Source organism: Narcine bancroftii, chromosome 5, assembly GCF_036971445.1.
Source record: "Narcine bancroftii isolate sNarBan1 chromosome 5, sNarBan1.hap1, whole genome shotgun sequence".
In the NCBI taxonomy this organism is placed as follows: Eukaryota; Metazoa; Chordata; class Chondrichthyes; order Torpediniformes; family Narcinidae; genus Narcine; species Narcine bancroftii.
The window spans coordinates 251,007,466-251,024,436 of NC_091473.1; the positions used below are offsets into that span (position 1 = coordinate 251,007,466).

Sequence of the window (16,971 nt, forward strand, 5' to 3'; positions counted from 1 at the left end):
TCTTGTGTATGTAGAGCACATGGATCAGTGACTGAGTATGTCCCATCCTACCTTTGAAAGCACGAGGATGCAGATCGTGCTACTTTTTCCTCCAACCCACCCCTCCGTCAAAAAAGAGAATGCCCCCCTTTCCTCTTTGTGAGCTGATTCAGCTTGGCCACAGAGGATGCACAGCCTAGCCACAGAGGGGCGGGGTCTCTTGAACATCAACATTTAATATCCTCAAACAGGATAATATTCACGCTGCATGTTGTGAAACTGCTGTGTGCCAATGTTCCTTATTCTGTTATTTTGCAAAGATATGTACCAATTTGTGAGGAAGTTTGTGACCCAGATCAATTTTTTTGTAAAATAGACTGGAAAGGAACTCATCAGTGCAAATAAGAGCTGCCTTTAGAGACTGAAAGACAATGAAGTTAATTGCTCTACTGTTGCTCACTGTCATTTCAAGTAAGATTTTTTATTCTAACAACATTAAATATCTGACTTAATAACAATCTATCTTTTGTACAGTTATGCATTTTGGTCGAGGAAATAAATGGTCGGATTATTATTTGGATGGGGAGAAAATTCAAACCTCAGAAGTACAAAGGGTCTTGGGGTCCTCATGCAGGATACCCTGAAAATTGACAGGCAGGTTGGATCAACGGTAAAGAATGTGAATGCTATGTTGGCGTTTGTTTCAAACAGGATTGTGTACAAGAATAAGCAGGTGTTGATGAGACTCTATGGGGCACTGGTACAGAGGAGGTTTACCAGAATGATTCCAGGAATGAGAATGATAACATATGAGGAACACTTAGCGGCTCTTGGACTCTATTCATTCAAATATTGAAGAATGAGAGGGGATCTCATAGAAACCTTTCGAATAATGAATGGATTGGACAGAGAGGATGTAAATAAGATGTTTCCCCTGTTGGGTGATTCCAGGACAAGAGGGCACGGTCCTAGAATTTAAAAAGTAACAATTTACAACAGAGATGAGGAGAAATTTCTTTAGCCAGAGGGTCGTGGATTTGTGGGATTCATTGCCACAAGCAGCTGTGGAGCCCGGATCACTGGGAAAATTTAAAGGGGAAATTGATAGGTATCCAATTAGTCAGGGTGTCATGGGATTATAGGGACAAGGCCAGAACGGATCTAGATGCGAAAACAGTTTCGCTCAGGGAGGTTTCACAGAACAGATTCGATGGGCCAAATGGCCTGCTTCTGCACCTTTTTCTTGTGATCTCATGAACACTGCTTGACTTGCCAACTCCAGCTCAGATTATGATTTACTGATCATCTGTTTTTAAGTTAATGTTTACTATTTCAGTTTTTTTTTCCCCCATGAAGTGTCTGTTCAAGCAAAGGTTTTGGTGCTTATGTACATTTTGCCAATAAATTCATTTTTTTTTTTTTTTTTTTTCTTTTTCTTTGGCTTGGCTTCGCGGACGAAGATTTATGGAGGGGGTAAAAAAGTCCACGTCAGCTGCAGGCTCGTTTGTGGCTGACCAGTCCGATGCGGGACAGGCAGACACGATTGCAGCGGTTGCAAGGGAAAATTGGTTGGTTGGGGTTGGGTGTTGGGTTTTTCCTCCTTTGCCTTTTGTCAGTGAGGTGGGCTCTGCGGTCTTCTTCAAAGGAGGTTGCTGCCCGCCAAACTGTGAGGCGCCAAGATGCACGGTTTGAGGCGTTATCAGCCCACTGGCGGTGGTCAATGTGGCAGGCACCAAGAGATTTCTTTAGGCAGTCCTTGTACCTTTTCTTTGGTGCACCTCTGTCACGGTGGCCAGTGGAGAGCTCGCCATATAATACGATCTTGGGAAGGCGATGGTCCTCCATTCTGGAGACGTGACCCATCCAGCGCAGCTGGATCTTCAGCAGCGTGGACTCGATGCTGTCGACCTCTGCCATCTCGAGTACCTCGACGTTAGGGGTGTGAGCGCTCCAATGGATGTTGAGGATGGAGCGGAGACAACGCTGGTGGAAGCGTTCTAGGAGCCGTAGGTGGTGCCGGTAGAGGACCCATGATTCGGAGCCGAACAGGAGTGTGGGTATGACAACGGCTCTGTATACGCTTATCTTTGTGAGGTTTTTCAGTTGGTTGTTTTTCCAGACTCTTTTGTGTAGTCTTCCAAAGGCGCTATTTGCCTTGGCGAGTCTGTTGTCTATCTCATTGTCGATCCTTGCATCTGATGAAATGGTGCAGCCGAGATAGGTAAACTGGTTGACCGTTTTGAGTTTTGTGTGCCCGATGGAGATGTGGGGGGGCTGGTAGTCATGGTGGGGAGCTGGCTGATGGAGGACCTCAGTTTTCTTCAGGCTGACTTCCAGGCCAAACATTTTGGCAGTTTCCGCAAAGCAGGACGTCACAGCACAAAACTATATGAGCAGAGAAAAGACCCACCACCAGACACATTTTTCCATCTTCTCCCCTCTCAGCCTTTCATAGGGATCTCTCCCTCCGTGACTCCCTTATGTACTCTTCCCTCCCCACCCATCGTCACCCCCCCAGCACCTTCCACTGTGGTCAAAAGAGGTGTAATACCTGCACCCACACGTCCTCCTTCACCACGGTCCGAAGTCCAAAACAGACCTTTCAGGTGAAGCAACACTTCATCTGTACCTCCAAATAACTCATTTACTGCATCCGGTGCATCCTCTGTGGCCTTCTCTACATTGCAGAGACTGGTCCCAGATTAGGAGATTGCTTGGCCCAACATCTCCTCTCCATCCGCAACAAAAGCGACCTCCCCGTGGACAAGCAGCACCATTTTCCTGGGGTGAGAGTAGCAAACATCAGGGGAGGAAAGGTTAGGGGAGACTATCATACACACAGAGAAGTGGGTTCCTGGAATGTGTTGCCAGGAGTGCTGGTGGAGTCTGGCACAACAGAGACATTTAAAAGACCCTTAGGCGCATGGATGAAAGAAAAATAAAGGGTTATGGGGTAGAGAAGGTTTTCAGCAGGTTTAAATAGGTCGTACAACATTATGTGCCGAAGGGCCTGTTCTGTGCTGGAATATTCTATACCTTGATCATTAATTTCACCCAACAGATACAGTGGCCTTTCACTCGATGGTGATCAGAGCTGAAGTAGGAGAAACAATGACGGTAGAATGTCCTCACACAGAGAAATATGGACGTGCAGGCTGGTGTAAAACATATCTCCCAGAAATGTGCAAAGTGGTGGTGAGCACCAATGGAGAAGACCACAATGGAAGAACATCAATCAGAAGGAAAAAAGGGTCTGTTTTTGTAACCATATTTGAAGTTGAGACAATCGACTCGGGGATATATTGGTGTGGACTCAGACAGGCAGATTTTATCCACATTTCAGATACCATCATGCTGGAAGTTTTCACAGGTAGGAAGTTTTCTGAAGACTATAGGACATAATATGCTTGAGGCAGTGACACAAGGCCTGGTGTCAAATTAGGAGCTCATTACACGAGCTTCGCCTCTGCAGATAATATTGCATCACCTACTGTACTCAAGAACAGGTTGACTTGCCTAGACGGCAGGTTTATCAGCATCTGGGTGTCAGTCGGATCGAGATCCTATGTCAGGACTCTGAGGCTGCGTTATCCTATGGGGCCCGCGTTATCCTGCAGTTGGCTTCTCCATCGTCAGACATTTTGCCACTTCAGTTTCTTGTTGTTTCTAACCTCGTGACTTTTCTCATCCACAAGCAGATTCATGGCAGCCAAACAAAACCACAGTCAATGGTGAAATGGGAAAAGCCATCAATATACATTGCCAGTACAAGAAGCAACATGCAAGCTACAAGAAATTCCTGTGTAAAGTAGCTTCCGTGAACAGATGTCGCATCATAGCTAGCTCCAGTCCGAGTAAAAACAGAAAGTATGATTATAACCTGGTGGTCACCTTGCATAGAATTGATGAAGGAGATGAAGGAGAGTATTGGTGTGGAGCCACAGACACTGTTCACTTTGAGATTGGACAGGTTAAAATCCTAGAGGTCGAAGGTATGAATTAACATAAAATAATTTAAAAATTGTCTTCAAGAAGTTTATATTCCATATTTCAGGCCGAAGCCCAAAGCATCAGGAATAGGTCTTTTTCTCCTTTGGACTCTGCAAGACTTGTTGAGTTCCTGCAGCATTTCTGTGTGTTTTTAACTAAAATCTCAGAATCTGCTGACTTTCGTGTTTCATCCTGCTCAGGGAATTCCTTGTGGAATATTCCAGTCAAGGGCACAGTTACATAGCTCCATGCTAGCAGTGATACAGGTTGACAAGGGGAGGGGGAGGGGTGAAGGTGATGTTTGACGCACATCGGTCAGGGCACTGAGTGCAGGATCAGGGGCGACGCGTTACCGTTAGACAAGATGTTTGTGAGATTACACTTGGAGAACTGTGCACAGTTTCGGTCTCTCAGCTCCAGGGCTGGAAGGAATGGAGTAAAGATTCACAAGAATGTTCCCAGGACTGGTGGCTTGAATTACAAGACCGGATAGGGTTGGACTTTGCTTACTTGAGGTCAGGAGGCTGAGGGTGACCTATTAAAGATTTATAAAATGATGAGGGACACAAGTTGGGTTCATTGCAAGTCTTTTCCCCTTGTTAGAGGGCATAGGTTTAAGGTGAAAGATTTAAAAAGGTACGGGAAATTCACTTTCCTCATTCCGAGATTGATAAATGGAACAACCTGCTGGAGGAAGTGGAAGAGGCAGGTACAATTGTCATATTTAACAGATGTTTAGGCAGATACATTGATAGGAAAGGTTCAGAGCAGCCAAATCTCTCAACAGGGGCCCCCCGCATACCCCCTCCCCCCCCCCCCCACCCCCAGCTCAGTGATCACAGCACATTCGAGTAGGAGCCTTTGTAATGAATTGCGATTCACTAGAAGTGTGCTGTACTGATGACTGGTCCTGCCTCCCAGCCCCTCCTCCGGGGGCCTATATATAACCCTGGTTTCCCGCCTAAAACCAGAACCTCTCTGAAGCCTGTTCGTGAACCCTACCTGGGTTATAAACTAATAAAAGTGTTAGTTCTCCCTCTAGTTGAGTGTGAGCTTTTATCGATGCTACAGCCTTGTTTTCTTTTCACCTCATGATACAAATACCCCACCTGCCCCTTCCCCTTGTGTTTCCTTGTACTTGGTAGGAGAGAAGTACGGAAGAAACCAAAACTTGACTGACTCACAGCGAAGGGGACCATAAACTTAGGGCAGAGTCCCAAGGGTACCATAGCCGCACAAAGGTTGAGAATGGCTGATTTAGAGAGATATGGGGTTGACTGCAGGCAAGCGGGATGAGGCCAGAATACTAGGTTAAGTTAGCATAGGTTCAATGGGTCAAAGGGTCAGTCAAAGGATTTGGGGAGAAGGCAGGAACTGGGTACTGATGGTGGATGATCAGCCACGATCACAGTGAATGGCGGGGCTGGCTCAAAGGGCCAAATGGCCTACTTCTGCACCTATTGTCCATTCTGTGCTGTCTATTTCGAATCGGCTCAAACATCTCGTTTGGCTGGAACTCCCCATATCGCTTGGTTAAATACATAATGTATTGTTCGGAGGGAGTTGGCCGCAACCCAGTGAGGTAGCCAGAAGAACTTCTCTCATGGTCCAATGACTTGGAATTCATCCTGATCCTCACTCATGTGCAGAGTTTTGTTTCTTGTGGTTCCCCCCCCCCACCCCACACCCCAAATCACATGCCAAAGATGTAGGATTGCAAGAGGTCAATTTGCCATGGTAAACTGCCCCCTGTGTGCAGGCAGCAAGCAAGAGGTAGAATCCTGGGAAGGGGGCTGGAGTGATGGAGAAGATGAAATGGGATTAGGGTCAATGCATTTTTACACTGAAAATGCCCACAGGCAAGTCCCGTCTCTGACGGATGACATCCCGAATCTTGATTTAAAGACTTCAGTAAATTTAAGAACAGAAGATGGAGATGTGAAGGACTCTTTTCAAATTTTTTTAATTAAAGTTTAGACATAAAGCACGGTAACTGGCCATTTCGGCCCACGAGTCTGCATTGCCCAATTTACACCCAATTAACCTACTCCTCCAGCACATTTCGAACAATACAAGAAAACCAGAGCCCCCAGGGAAAACCCACACAGACCCAGGGAGAATGTACAAGCTGCTTACAGACAGCGCGGGATTCGAACTGGCGCTGTAAAGGTGTTGCACTAATCACTACACCAACCGTAGCGCTCTTGTCAGCCAGAGAGCGGTGAATCTCAGGTATTTGCTCCCATGGGCAGCTGAGGAGGTATTTAACCCGGAGAATCATAGGTATCTGAATAGTCAGGGTATGGGAGAAGCCAGGGAAGTGGGGCTGAGTGGGTGAATGGAATGGCAGAGCAGACTCGATGGGCCGAATAGCCCTCTTCTAGTAAAGGTTCCATTATTGTTACATTTAGAATGTTACATGCATTAAATTCTTTAACTTTTGTCTACCATAAGGCAGACAGAGTTGCCATTTTATCCAGTGCCCTTCACAGAAACCTACAGCACCTGGCCGTCTCCCCTCCAAGTACTGACCAGTCCTGAGCCTGCTTCACTTCTGAGATCAGACAATCCCAGGTGTATTCAGGCTATTGGGTGCTGGTCTTATAAAAAACAGAAAGAATCAGCTGAAAACCAATTTCTGGAGGAACTCAAGGGGTCAGGCTGCATCTGGGGAGGATGGCTAGTATCTCAGGTCGAGACCCCACCTCAGGATAGGGAAGAGAGATGGGGTGGAGTCAGTCAGTGACCAAGGAGGTGTGAAGAGTGACTGACTGATGGAGCCAGGTTTTGACAGGATGGTGATGGGGGTTCAATTGGGAGACAGAGGCAGCAGATTGGTAGGTGGAAGCAGATAAAGTTGAGGGGAGCGGGACAGAATATGAAAAGGTGAATGGTAGGAAAAAGAGCAAAGGTGGAGACACAGGCTGAAGGGAGGAGATTGGCAGAACCAAATTAGGAAGGACAGTGGTCAGGTGCCACACAAATCCTTATACTTCCTGTATCAAAAAAAAATATGCTGACCATTGATGTTTTGCCTTTCTGCTGCACCCCACAACCAATCGGTTTACAAAACTTTCAGGGCTTTTGTGTCATAATGTATCATCTATTTATTTATTTGTTTGTTGGTTTGTTTGTTTGTTTATTTCAACAATCCGTCCCAGGAACTTCGAGTCAAAACATAACCAACATCAATAAAAGGTGAGAATATGACTGTGATCTTCAAACTCAATTATTGACGAACTGAAGTCATGATTAGATGGTTCCGCTGTTCTAATGGGACAATATATTGTATGTGCCATTGTACAAGACGATCTGAAAATTTTACTTTTAAAAAAAAAAATCAGGGTCATCCCACACAGAGTCTAAAATTCTTACCTTGATGACAGTCTTCCCGCCAGCTCCAAGGCAATCTCGTTCCCCCATTTAGTCACTTGGAAAGTCTCAGCACTCCTCCGTGGGGTCCGTCCGCCCACTCCACCCGCTCTCAACACTGTACAGCCTTTAAACGGCCTGTTAATGACAGTGATTGGTTTTAAAATATCCAAATAAAATTTAAATGATCAATTGTTATTAAAATGTTGTAATTGGCTTATAACAGCATTCACTGGGCAGCGATAATAGCCATATTTTGTGGATGGGGGGGGGGGGGGGGGGAGTCGTCTTCTTCAAAGTTTCTCATTCAAAATATGCATTTTAGGTGAAAATTCCAGGGTCTTCCAATACAGAGTTGCCCTATACAACGGCATATAGGGTATGTGTCCTTAATGTCACACTCCTCTATTTAATCCTCCCTTCAAACTTAACTTGAGGAAGGGCTCAAGCCCAAAATGTCAGTCATATATCTTTATCTCGTACGGATGCTGAGAAACTAGCCGTTCCTCCAGCTTTTCTGTGTTTTTACACTTATTTAATCTTCCCATTTATTTAATCCAGTGATTTTTGAACTTTTTCTTTCCACTCATATTCCACTTTAAGTAATCTCTATGCCATCAGTGCTCAGTGATTAGTAAGGGATTGCTTAAGGTGGGATGTGAGTGGGAAGAACAAGTTTGAAAACCACTGTTTGTATCGTCCCTAATTGACTCGTTATGTGCACGGTTTCAGAACTCCAAAGGAAATGGACCAATGACAATTTTTCTCAAGAAAAATATTTCAGTAACAATTGGGTCTAGAGCAGTGATTCTCAACCTTCCCTTCCCACCCACATCCCACCTTAAGCAATCCCTTACTAATCAGAGCCCCGATGGCCTAGGGATTACTTAAAGTGGTATGTGAGTGGAAAGAAAAAGGTTGAGAACCACTGCTTTAATCGATGTAGAAGTCAGAGAGCAAGACTCTGTCAATTGGGGACATTCCATGAGCTCCTCATTCGATTTCTTTCTGATTCCCTTCCATCGTCAGAAGGGATGATTGTCAGCAAGGTCAGAATTCAATGCCCTACTTGGAGCTGTCCATGATGCTGAGCAATCCCAGGGGTGAAGGTCCTTCCAACCATGTTACTGGGAGAGGAACCCAAAAGGATAAATTCATTGCTCCTCAGCTCTGACCATCCCAATAGAGTGGATCTCCCAGTGGCCACCCATTCCAACTCCCCATCCCATTTCCCTTGCTGACATGTCTGTCTATAGTCTCCTGCATTGCTAGACTGAGACCACCCACAAATTGGAGGAACGGCACCTCATCTTCTGACTGGGTGTCCTCCCACTGGATGGCATTAATATCAACTTCTCGGGCTTTGGTTAAAAACCTCCCCATAACCTCTCCCCCCTCCACTTCTTCCCCCAGCTCTGTCTCTCCCTTTCGCACAGACATGATGAATTCTCACCTCTCCCTTTACCATATCCAACTAACACCTTCTGTTGGTCCAGAATCCTCCTCCAGCCAGCGCTGTATGATTTCTGAGATTTCTTGCTTCTGGCTTATTCCTTGAAGAAAGGCCCAGACCCAAAATGTTGGCAACATATCTTTGTCTCCTATACACATTGAAAAGACCCACCATCTCCAGACTTTTGTATTACACTCTGTCACATGTGCCCAGGTGTGGTGAGAAAGTTTCTTTCGCAACCAATCCAGCGAGACATCCCATACCTAGTGCAGCAAGCAAGTCACAGTACTGATGTGCAGTTAGAGGCATCAGTGAGGAAAAAAGTAATGTTATTTTATAAGTGTAAGGTCCCTTCAGGAAAATAGTGAGAAAGAAACAGTCCTCGAATCAGGCAGTGCGTAATCTCACACTCCCGAATCTTCTCCCCACCACCCAGGGATGGGGTGAGGGTGACAAGAGCATGGCCAGGGCGGGGTTCATCTTTTAATGTGTTGCCTGCTTTCCCAAGGCAGTGGGAGGTATCGAAGGAGGGGAAAGAGGATGGTGTGATGGCTTGAGATCCATTTATCTCGCTCTGGAGTTTCTAGCAGTGTTGAACGAAGTAGTTCCCTCACCACAAAGTGATGTGTCCTCTCAGGATATATTCCATGCTAAGTCTATTTAAGATGACAACTTAGTATGGTACATCCTCAAGAGGTTCCGGTGAGACATCTCTCAGCAGCTGTGTTTAAGACTAAAACTGCCTCCTGCTTCAATTGACAAACTGTTATTTCATTTGGCCGGTGTTTTCCACAAAGCCTCAATCTCATTCAATCTATTTCAATTGTTTATAGTAGCAGCGTGCCAATAGGGTACTTCCTGCTTCCGGCTGTGTTGGTAATACTGCTCATAATCCTGATACCCACCCTTGTCAAGAAATGGAGACAGATGTGCAATATTTCACAAACGTAAGTAGATCAAAATATTTCTTCCGCTATTAGAATAATAACAAAACAGCAACCATTTTGTGTGATAGCACAATAAATATATTGTCACACAAAGATGGGTAGTGGGGCAGGTTGCGGGAAGGAAGCAGAGAGACTTAGGTAGATTAGGAGAATGGGCAAAGTAGTGCCAAATGGAATAAAATATTGGAGAGTGTACAGTCATGCATGTTAGTTTCCAACTGTTGGAACGATGTCAATAGAGAAATGCAAAACTGGCAATGGCAGACAAATAATCACTGGAGGAAATCCTCATATGGGTAGAAATGGTTAGTCAACCTTTTCTGATCCTGGTCCCTATATCAATGTTAGAGGGAAGGGGGTAATATTTCAATTATTCCTACCCTTTGTACCATTCAGAACATACTATCCTACAGCATCTCAGTGTGGAGCAGCAATGGTCTTGTATCGGACTGTACAGCACTTCAGTGGACAGTGAAAACTGCCCAGCTGATTATTGGCATGTAATTGCACACCACTGAGACATCCATCAGGAACACTGTCTGGGCAGGGTGAAGAGTATCATCAAGGATGAATCTCACCCTAACTATGGACTTTCTACTCTCCTTCCATCCAATAGGCATTACAGGAGCCTTTGGTTTCAAACCAGCAGGTTTAAGAAGAGCTCCCCCCCAACCCGAGGCTGTGACCCTGCTGAACCTTAAGTCACAGTGCTGAATGGTGCTGCACTCGCATTGCACTGTCAGTACTTTTATAATTGTTTGCTTGCTGAATGCATTTGTTTTTATTCACACATAGTTATTTGTATTGTGAGAGATTATATCATATTTTATATTGTGTATAGATATGCTTTTGAAGGAGATAGATTGTGGGGGTTTAGTGTAGGTTACAAACAAACACTTCACAAAACAGATCTCATTTAAAATACCAGTGCTCTGCACAAACCAGACAGTCCAGGCTCCGCATGCCTTTGCAAAAACTTTGAAGGATGCCTATCGAGACTTCACAAGTAGGTGTTAATTGGACATGCTGTGGAGTAATAGATTATTGTTTTGGAAAGCAACAAATGAATGGACTCAGAAGATTGCTTTTCTAAGAGGGTCATGTGGCTTTCTCTCAGAGAAAGAGAGAAAGAGAGAGAGAGAGAGAGAGAGAGAGAGAGAGAGAGAGAGAGAACTGCTTCCTGCAGCATGGCAAGCTGGAATCTTTTTTAAATACCATTTTGAAGACAGATTGTGAGTTCTGAGTTCAGCCTGTTGAAAACCCTTGTGGTCCATAGAAGAGGAAATGGGTGGCTCGAGTATTTCACCTGAAATAAGGGAAACAAAAAGGAGCTCTGTGGTGACCTGCAGAAAAGGTGATCAATTGGAAAACCCTGATGGGGCAAGTTTCTTTGGTAAGACATTGAAGTGGCTGATCGGAGGGAATCAGTGTGCGTCCAACGAGCAATCTCTCTGAAACCAAAGAGAACCTTCCTGAGCGGTAACCACTTACTTTTAAACACCAGCACTTGGTGAAAATTCAGAGAAGTTAAATTCTGTGCACAGCATAAGAATTGCCTGATATTGGTGAACATGGAGGAGTGAGAAGTGAGATTGGACTGAACTTATACACATTACATACATGTGCTCTTAGAATGAGAAGGGGGTTAAGTTGATAGTAATAAGTCAAATTTTGATCCCATTTTTATGTTTAAAGAAAATTAAAAGTAATTTGTGATTAAGTAACCATTTGTCTTGGTGAATTTTTATTGCTGCTGGGTTTTGGGGCCCGAGCACCATTTTTAAAAAATTTCCAAATTGGTTGCTCGTTTGTATCTGATTGCTTTCATACTTAACTTGGCTCAAAGACAATAAAGTTGAATCTAATCTAATAAAGGGTTAGGGTTAGGGACTGAGCATTTCCATTCATGGATGCTGTCTGGCCTATTGAGTTTCTCCAGAAATTCTTTACCTGCAGAGGAAAGGATGTCATTAAACTGGAAAGGATTTGGAAAAAATTTGCAAAGATATGATTGAGCTACAAAAATAGTTGGTTAGGTTGGGATGTTTCTCCTTGAACCATAGGAGGCTAATTGGTGGACTGAAAAAGGACATAAATTAGGCAAATAGTCCTCATCTTTTCCACAGGGAAGGCAAGTCTAAAACTAGATGACGTGGATTTAAAGTTGGGAGAGATTTGAAAGGGAAATTGGCAGCCTGAACAGAGTAAATAAGCTCGCTGATTGGAAACAGCCTTGGGTTGAACTGAGACCATGACAGACACCATATAAAATGCTCAATAGTCAAGAAAGTAGGCCATTTAGTTTTGACCAATAAAGCAGCCTTTCCTTTCTTGGTGAAAAGTTCTGGTCCGAAACTTTGGCAGTTTTTTTTCTCCCCCTGATGCTGCTCAATCCACTGAGTTCCTCTCGCGGATTAGTTATTTTTTGGCTCCAGATTTCAGCATCTGCAGTCTCTTGTGCATCTTCAGGTTTTCCTTCCCATTCCGTGGAGTGGAAGAGGAATCACAGTAATAATCCCCAAAAGGGACGTTTTATGCGTGATCCTGAGGCATCTCCTAACATCAGCCACTGCTCACAGAACGTTCCAGAATTCAATGCAGCAGAAAGAATTACAGGCATTCAAACTTGCCCTCATGCTCAGTGTTGTCAATAAGGGATGGGAAAAGCTCGTATGAGCCTCTGCATTATACAGTTGTTCATTTTTGCCCTCACCCCCAGTGAAGTTAGAAACCTATTGCTGGCATTGAGGTACAGCACAGCTGCCTGACTGTCAATCAACTGCTTCTTTCATCTGGGTTAAATTAGTCAAGATTCGTCGATTATTCAACTGGAGACGTTGAAGACCCTTTCTGTACCCAATATAGCCCTGCCAGTGGATGACACTTCTAAGAAGGAACCCTGCCAATCTTTCCCTGCACTTGGACATAGTAGCTGTTGGTGAAACCAGCCAGCTCTTTCCCCACCCCTTTAATCACAGTCCCTCAGCATGGATCTTGCCTTGGGAACCAGGGAGAGGTGAAGTCAAATTTATTATCATTTGATTGTATAAGTACAACCTGATGAACCAGCGTTCTCCAGCCCTCAGTGCAAAACACGCAGACAAATAATACATATGCAGGACAAGTATTTCATCTATATAAATAAATATTGTTTTGTAAATATTAGAGTCTCGGAGGGTCAGTGTGAGTGGTCGTTCTGCATTCTCACTGCCTGTGAGAAGAAGCTGTTCCTCAGCCTGGTGGTGTTGGCTCTGATCCTCCTGCATCTCTTCCCTGATTGGGAGATGCTGTGTGCAGGGTGGAAGGGGTCCTCAATGATTTTGTGAACCCTGATGATCCCGGTAGACTGCATCAATGGTGGGGGGGTTTCACATAACGGTGGCCGGTAGTCTAGCCCACTTCACTGTTGCGCCTTCTGCCAAATGGGATGTTGGGTGTCCACAATAGGTCACTAGTTCAGCGAACTCCAAGGAACATGGTGCTCTCCACCCGCTCAACTACTGAGTTGAAGCATGATGGTCGGAGGCAACCGATTCATAGATCTGCATCCCACATGGGTCCCTGTCCAACCCCTCCACCCTGTCATCCTTCTCTTCTCTACATTCCCATCAAGATAGAAGATTTTGTTCAAAATGTTGACCACTGATGGTGTTAGAACCACTGCCTCATGGGTAGTTTATAATCACAGCATTTGCAGTCTCCTGCACCTCCCCAACTCCTATATCTCCTCCCTTTATATACTTTCTATCGCCCTTTAAATACTTTTTAATCGCCCTTTCCCACTTAAGAATCAACAGGACCACACCAGCAATCAGGGGACCGGGGTTCGAATCCCGTGCTGGAAGGAGTTTGCTCTCTCTCCCTGTGTCTGCATGTCTTTTCCCTGGGGCTCCAGTTTCCTCCCACCGTTCGAAACCTACCAGGGGTTGTAGGTCAATGGGGTGTAATTGGGTGGCACGGGCTCATGGGCCAGAAGGGCCTTTTACCTTGCAGCATGTTTAAATTAATGTAATAAATTAAATACCGTGCAGCATGTTTAAATTAAAGCCTGAAAGACTGACTGAGCATTTCTCTCCACGGATACTACCTGGACTACATCTCCTCAGGATTCCGGCAACTCCCTCATCTTTTGTTCAAACCCCAGTGGTGGGTCTAGGACTCGTGGCTACTGGAATCAGCCCTCTGTGGTTTAACGCTCAAAATGAAGTGGTTTTCTGTTGGTGAGACAGGCAAGTAGCAAGTGGTTGCAGCCTCCTGTAGGAAGTTTGGCTCAGTCTGTGAGTACAAAGTGAGAGAGTGGAACTTGGGATAAAAGTTGAAGCTGCAGACAAGGGGGGAAAGGAATAGAAGACCGTGCTTCTGGAACGTGACATGGTGTTTTTTTTCCTCCCTAGTTAATAACGAAATGTGAGGAACATGTCTTCCGACCAAGGTAAGAATGCAGTGAGTGTGAAATTGCACATTGTTCCTCTACTTAATCCTTTAAAACAATGGAAAAATTACAAATATTGTTTAGTTCATTTACCTCAGTTGACAATACAATTTGGAAAACATGCTTCTCAGACCAGAAGCCTGTGACTAGTGGCTTTTCACAGGAATCAGTGCTGGGACTATTGTTGTTTGTGGTCTATATCAATGATCTGGAATGATAATGTGGGAAAATGGATTGGCGTTTGTTGATGACACTAAGATTGGAGGCGTTGTGGACAGCGGGGAAGGCTTTCAAATCTTGCAGAGGGATTTGGACCAACTGGATCAATGAGCTAGAAAGTGGCAGAAGGAATTTAATGCAGAAAAGTGTGAGATGTTGCATTTTGGAAGAACAAACCAAGGTAGGACATACACAGTAAATGGTCGGGCACTGAGAAGTGCGGAGGAACAAAGGGATCTGGCGATACAGATACATAATTCCCTGAAAGTGGCGTCACAGATAGACAGGTTTGTAAAGAAAGCTTTTGGCATCTTGGTCTTCATAAATCAAAATATTGAATACAGGAGTTAGGATGTAATGGTGAGGTTGTACAAGACATTGGAGAGGCCAAATTTGGAGTATTGTGTGCAGCTTTGGTCGCTAAACTACAGGAGGAAGAATATCAGTAAAATTGAAAGAGTGCAGAGAAGATTTACTAGGATGTTGATGGGTCTTCAGTTGACTTACAGGGAAATGAGAGCATAGAAGAATGAGGGGAGATTTGATAGAAATATACAACATTATAAGGGGTATAGACAAGTAAATGTGAGTAGGCTCTTTCCACTTAGGAGAGATAAATGCAAGAGGACACAGCTTTGAAGGAAAGGTTTAAGGAGAACATTAGGGGAAACGTTTTCACTCAGAGAGTGGTGGAGGTGTGGAATAAGCTGACATCTGACGTGGTAAATGCGGACTCACTCTTAAGTTATAAAAATAAACTGGATAGGCACATGGATGGGAGAGGTCTGGATGGGGGATCACACTGACCTAAAACAATATCCTGCGAGGGTATGTTTGATTTCCTATTTAATTTCCTTATCCTATTGATCCAAAAGATGGAAAACACTTCTCTGCAGGCCCCTCAGTTCTGGATCAACCTCACTGTGGCCTAGATTAAAGCTTTGTCCGAAGGGCAGCACAATTAGCTTGGCGATTAGCGCAACCCCTTCACAGCACCAGTGATCGGGACCGGGGTTCGATTCCCACACTCTGAAAGGAGTTTGTACCTTCTACCGGTGTTTGCATGGGTTTTCCCCAGAGGCTCCAGTTTCCTCCCACCGTTCGAAATGTACTGGGGGTTATAGCTTCATTGGGTGTAAATTGGGTGACACGGACTCGTGGCCCGAAATTGCCTGTTACCGTGCTGTACGTCTAAATTTAAATTTTTAATTTAATTTCCACGCATTAGGGAGGCTGACCTACATTCATTCAGCTGTCTGCTAAGAAGCAAACATGGCATTGCCTGGGTCAAGTCCAATATGTCCTTTTGATTCGGGTACTATCATCTCCTTTGCAGTCTGACCCGTTGACCATTTTCTTTTTGACCTTCTCTTTCTCTCTCTCATATTTTAACAGTATTTACCTTGTCATTTAAATATTGAATTGACTTGTTTTAGTTGGAGATGTCCCGAAGAATCAATTGCATATCCTGATTTCTGCTTAAATACTTCCCATTCTCCACCTCTTCCCCATCCCTCTCCATTCAGAGCAAACCCCCTCCCCCCTCCCCCTCCTCCACTGCCTGCTGGTGTGCCTTCCCTCCCTGACCTACCATTTAGCTCCTACCTGTGGGACCATGCTCCTCCTCATGCCCCTCCCCTCCCCCATTTTATTCAGGAGTTTTGCTCATACCTTAATGAAAAGCTCAGACCTGAATTGTTGGTGATACACCTTTATCTTTGCTGTTTGACCTGCTGAGTTTCTCCAGCGTTGAGTTTTCACATTTTACAGATTCCACTGTGACCAACTGCCTTCCTCACCGAAGCAGGTCTGGGAACTTCCTCCAGTCTGAAGGATATGAAAGAACAAAATGGAGACATCAAGGTCCATTCATCAGAATCACAGGAACATTTTACCAGAAAAGGGCTCAGGCCCGAATCGTCAACAGCTTTGCATCGATGTTGTGTGACCTGCCATGTTTCTCCAGCACTTTGGCGCGTTACACTTGCTCCCAAGCATCTGAAGACTCCTGTCACTCCCCTGTCGTTCACATCCCAGTGCAATTGCCTTCTGCTGTTCTAAACAAAGGTGCTCCCCTACTTTCGAAGGTCCTGCATACGGTTTTTTGAAGTTATGATGGTACAATAACAAGACTGTTGTTATTTACTTTCATGTAATACATTAAATTAAGTTCATCTCATGCATCATTGATTTTATTCAATAGACATTGACAATTCTTCGAAGGTGAATTCTCTGTAGCCTTCATGGTCAATCAGTCGGAAAGCTTGAAGGGACTGATACTGTGCTGAGGGGAGAGAGCGGGGCAGTGGGATCAGTGTGGGGACTGACATGAGGCTGTGGGGAGAGTGGGGCAGTGGGATCAGTGAGGGGACTGAGACTGAGCTGTGGGGAGAGAGCGGGGCAGTGTGATCAGTGTGGGGACTGACATGAGGCTGTGGGGAGAGTGGGGCAGTGGGATCAGTGAGGGGACTGAGACTGGGCTGTGGGGAGAGAGTGGGGCAGTGTGATCAGTGTGGGGACTGACATGAGGCTGTGGGGAGAGTGGGGCAGTGGGATCAGTGAGGGGACTGAGACTGGGC

At 44.9% G+C, this 16,971-nt stretch overlaps 1 protein-coding gene across 6 annotated transcripts; it reads left to right on the plus strand.

The window, feature by feature from the left end:
* Nucleotides 1-317: 317 nt before the first annotated feature.
* LOC138765188 (polymeric immunoglobulin receptor-like) lies at nt 318-16,571 on the plus strand. 6 transcript variants are annotated; one of them, XM_069942109.1, is made up of 7 exons: nt 327-450; nt 3,041-3,349; nt 3,675-3,971; nt 7,131-7,167; nt 9,628-9,741; nt 14,136-14,173; nt 16,200-16,571. In XM_069942109.1, exons 1-6 carry the CDS (start codon nt 411-413, stop codon nt 14,137-14,139), a joined length of 801 nt encoding a protein of 266 aa, XP_069798210.1. In that variant the 5' UTR covers nt 327-410; the 3' UTR covers nt 14,140-14,173; nt 16,200-16,571. The 6 variants fall into 6 exon arrangements, with proteins under 6 accessions (XP_069798207.1, XP_069798205.1, XP_069798206.1 ...); XM_069942108.1 differs by having other exon boundaries at nt 329-450; nt 16,163-16,571; XM_069942106.1 differs by lacking the exons at nt 14,136-14,173; nt 16,200-16,571 and adding an exon at nt 10,358-11,489 and having other exon boundaries at nt 318-450; nt 9,631-9,741.
* The last annotated feature ends 400 nt before the right edge of the window (nt 16,572-16,971 follow it).